This window comes from Otolemur garnettii, unplaced genomic scaffold (assembly GCF_000181295.1).
Source record: "Otolemur garnettii isolate 467f Iridium unplaced genomic scaffold, OtoGar3 scaffold00007, whole genome shotgun sequence".
Classification (NCBI taxonomy): Eukaryota; Metazoa; Chordata; class Mammalia; order Primates; family Galagidae; genus Otolemur; species Otolemur garnettii.
In genome coordinates, this window is record NW_003852402.1 from 117,636 (window position 1) to 121,842 (window position 4,207).

At 49.9% G+C, this 4,207-nt stretch overlaps 1 protein-coding gene across 1 annotated transcript in view; it reads right to left on the minus strand.

The window, feature by feature from the left end:
- SHANK3 (SH3 and multiple ankyrin repeat domains 3) overlaps window positions 1-4,207 on the minus strand; it is a 57,639-nt gene that overhangs the window by 38,248 nt on the left and 15,184 nt on the right. The window contains exons 10-12 of the mRNA XM_023509380.1: window positions 2,708-2,984; window positions 1,402-1,405; window positions 118-167 (exon numbers count right to left, since the gene is read on the minus strand). Coding sequence (XP_023365148.1) covers window positions 118-167; window positions 1,402-1,405; window positions 2,708-2,984 — 331 coding nt within the window. The remainder of the gene's footprint in view (window positions 1-117; window positions 168-1,401; window positions 1,406-2,707; window positions 2,985-4,207) is intronic.

A 4,207-nucleotide genomic window follows, 5' to 3' on the forward strand; every position in this document is an offset into this window, starting at 1 on the left:
AGGGCTCCGGGGCCGCGGGGCTGCGCTCCTGGGCGCGCCGGGCTCGCTCCATGCCGTGGCCGTTCCACGCGCCCCGCCTCCTTCGGGCCGGGCTCCTCCCTCTGCGGGCGGTGGAGACTGGCCGGCCCCCTCTTCCCTCCCACGCTGCCCGCCCCTCCACCCCCGCCCTGGACCTCATGGGGTACCGCCACCAGGAGGAAGACTGCGGGGCTGGGAGGTGGGAAGGTCAAGCTGCGGGGGGTGGGGGGGGCAAAGAAGGGGATGGGGGTCAGCCAGGTGGGAGCTGGGGAGGATCGGGGTGGGGAGGGAAGCTTCAGGCATCAGAAAAGCCGCCTGAGCTTCCCTGGAGAGCGGCAAGGAGGGGTGCTCCCAGCGGTTGGGTAAGGGACTGGCCATTCTGACTCCGGCCTTGGCTTCTTCCTCACACCCTGACCACTGTCCTGAGCTGGGCACCCCAATTGCCCTCCAGACCTGTGTCCTCTCATTCTGGACATCTGCCCCTACTGGCCATGCCCACTCCATGCTGACCACCTTTCCCAAACCACTCCCCTGATTTGGGAACCGAAGCAAAGGGCTCAGTCTTCCACTTTTGCTCTGCTCAAAGGCCTGCAGTGGTTCCCTACTACCTACACAACAGGATCCACATTCTCAGCCAATAGCCAGGCTTTCTGGGACATGGAATTTGCTACACTCCAGTCGCATGGGTGGGAACCCCTCTTACCCCTTTTCTCTGGGCCGTTCACATGCTGTTACCAATACCTAAACTACTCTAATCCTATTCATTTGGCAGATTCTAAATTACTGACTTCAAACCCTCCCTCCTATGCCAGCAGTGTGACTCCAGGGTGGCGGCGACTCTGCAGACCACATTTCTGGGGTGCTGGGCTCTATGCCAAGCTCAGCCAACAGGGGGCGCCAGAAGGAGCCGCTGCCGCCCCACACTGACCAGCTCAGATCCCATCCTCTCTTCTAGGTCCAAAGGTGACCTCTGCCCCTGAAGCCCTCTTGTTCCTCAGTGCACCAAACTGCCTCAGCCCTCTCCTGAGGGATGCAAACCCTTGTCCACTCACCAGGGCAGCCCCTAACCTGGATCACTGCCTGCCTAAATGCTTCTTAGACCTGGGCCTCAGCTGTCCCTGTGAGACCCAGTTAGGACCCCCACTATGAGCTGCCACCATCCCTGGCACCCAATAAGTGTTTGTGATGAAGAAAAAAAAAAAACAGAGTTCTGCCATCCCCATAGCAATTCTTAGTTTTGCATCTGCTCAGAGTATAAAGGAACAAATACAAAAAAATGAATGCAGGGAGGGACATGTGCAACCACATGGCTCCAACTTGGGAGCAGCCTTTCTGAGAACTGAAAATCCTGGAATGTGTTCTTCTAACCCTTAGAAAGTCCACTGGACTATACAAAAGCTTGTAGGAGAATTGAAATTTGAGACTAGACAGCCAGCCTGGGGAGTCTCATCAGTCTGGACAGAGCCAGAGACCAAAGACATCCCCAAGGTCAGGGCTGCCTAAACAGAGGCTATCATGCAGGAAGAAATGCCTTTTACAAGCTCCTGCAGTACCTTAAAGCCCTCTGCTGAGGGTTAGAACTGAAGCTTAGAAAGTTTAGGAATCAAGTCTATGTGGGTCCCAGTTAAGCTGATTTTAAGCTCTGTGACTTTGGACAAGTCCTCATCCACCTGAGCATCAGGACCCTCATCTGTAACATGGTATCAATAGAGCATAATTTCACAAGTCATCCAAGTTAAATGAGATAACACATGTATGTAGCTTGGCCCCACCATAGACATGGCATGGTGACAAGATCATGAAAGCTAACTGCCCTTGTGAAAACAAAGTGCTGTTTATGTCGCTTCTTCCATTCAACAATGTCTCTCAAACACCTTCTATGTATCTGGCTCCTGCCCTCAAGGCACAGGAGAATGGATACCTCAGCCAGCAGCCTCCAGCCTATGCTGTGGACCAGGGTTCCCAGCAGAGACCCCTCAACTGCCCAGGTCATTCTGGAAACTTCCCAAAGATAACAACTTGAATAGGGTTAGTCCCACCTCACTCCTGGGAAACCCAGGCATGGAATAGCTATCTGAGAGCCAGTGTCCACTCCGGCCTCCACTGCACAGCAAACAGAGGCCAGCAGGCTCCATCCAGGTCTTCTACTATTAAGTTCTGGGGACATCAACTCCTTCAAGTGTCCCTGGCTTCTCAGGGCCCCGGGGATCAGGATGAAGAACAGAAACCCGAGTCCTATAGGTATATCAGGGAAAGGGGTGGGAAAGACCAGGACTGCTTCTTGGGAGCAGAAGTGGTCGATTTTGAGCCCTCCTAGAGTGACAGTTCCACCCCTTACCCCCTTACCACATGCCATCAGCCCTGACTCACCCCAGCCCACCCTGACACTGCAGTGAACTTTCCAAGCTACATAGCAGACCACACCCTCTTCATCTAACACTATCCTCAGGACTGGCTTCAACCAGAGATCAGCATGAGTGTACCTGTTCCAGTCTAAAGGTCCTCACCTTCTTTCCTTCCCCATCCAGGAAGGCCTGTCTAGGGGCCGGGGATTCCCTTACCCAAGCTTTAGCCCAGCACTATGCAGGTGCCAGGAACACTGGGCCTCTCCTACTGCCGGTGCCAGCTCCTCCTCACTTGGGTCCTGGCATCCCACTCATCCTCCCTCCAAACCTCCCAGACCTCCTACCTGATCTTGCTCTGGCTGCCTCTGCCTGATAAGGGGCCACCACCAATGTCATTTTCCTGGTTGCCATCCCGGTCACGATCTTTCTCCTCCTGCAGTCGCTGGAGCAGCAGCTGGTGGGGGAGGCTTCTCAGCGAGGGTCCAGGAGAAGCTGCTGGCTGTGCCTCCCCCTTCAGATTGATGTCACTGGCTGAGCGTTGCAGAGGCCGAGGGGATGCCAAGCCACTGGGGCCAGCCAGACGCCGCCGCTTTGCGTAGCTGGGGGTTTCCCTGAATGGTACTGGGGGAGGGGGGCATAGTTGAGACTCTGAGCAGCCAACCAGATGACCAACTAGTCCCAGTTTGCCCAGGCTTACCAGATTTTAAAACTAAAATCCTGTGTTCAAGGAACACTTTCGACCTAGGCAAACCCAAACAATTGGCCACCCTACAAGTCAACTTACCACTAAAAGACTATATCCCAGTCAAACTGCCACCAACTCTAACTCTAGGACAGAAGCCTACTCCTCCTCTCAGCCAAAGAAGGCCTTGGGGATGCTTAGCTCTGCTCTTAGAACTGCCCCCATTTCACAAGCTTCAGGACAGACAAAACAGACTCCATGGGACAAGTCTCACCAGATTACTGCTATATAGAGCCATTTCTAGTTAGCCAAGAAAACTATAAAAGACATTCTAGACCAGGGGTCAGCAAACTTTTTCTATACAGAGTTAGGCAGTAACAATTTCAGGCTTTGAAAGCCATATTGCCTGGGTCACAATGACTGAATTCTGCCACTGTGGCATGAAACAGCAATAAGCAGTATATAAGCAAATAGGTATCTCTGTATTCCGACAGAATTTTATTTTAAAAGCAGATGATAATTAAAAATATTATCTAACTATATGCTATTTACAAGAGAATCACTTTTAATCCAAAGACACAAACAGTTTGAAAGTGAAAGGATAAAAAAAGGTATTTCATGTATATAGTAACCAAAAGAGAGCTGGGTGGCTATATTAATATCAGACTAAATAAACTTTAAGATAAAAACTGTAACAAGAGCCAGAGAAGGACATTTTATATAGGTTAACATTTGACATATAGACTTCAAACAACAGAACAACAAAATATATGAAACAAAGGTTGACACAGTCAAAGGGAAAAACAGGTAATTCCACAATAACAGGTGGAGACTTCAATATCCTGGTTCCAATAATAGAATATCTGAGAAATCAATAAGGACATAGAAGACTTAAACCAATTAGAACTAACATATACATACAGAGCATTCCACCCAACAACAGCAGAATATACTTGAGAATTGTTCTGAAGTACACATGGAATGTTTTCCAGGAGAGACCACATTTTTGGACACAAAACAAATCTTAGTAACTTTAAAAGATGGGAATCATACAAAGTATCTTCTCTAATCACAATGAAATGAAGCTAGACATCAGAAACAGAAGAAAAACTAGAAAATTGATAAACATGTAGAATTAAACACCATACTTTTTTTTTTTTTT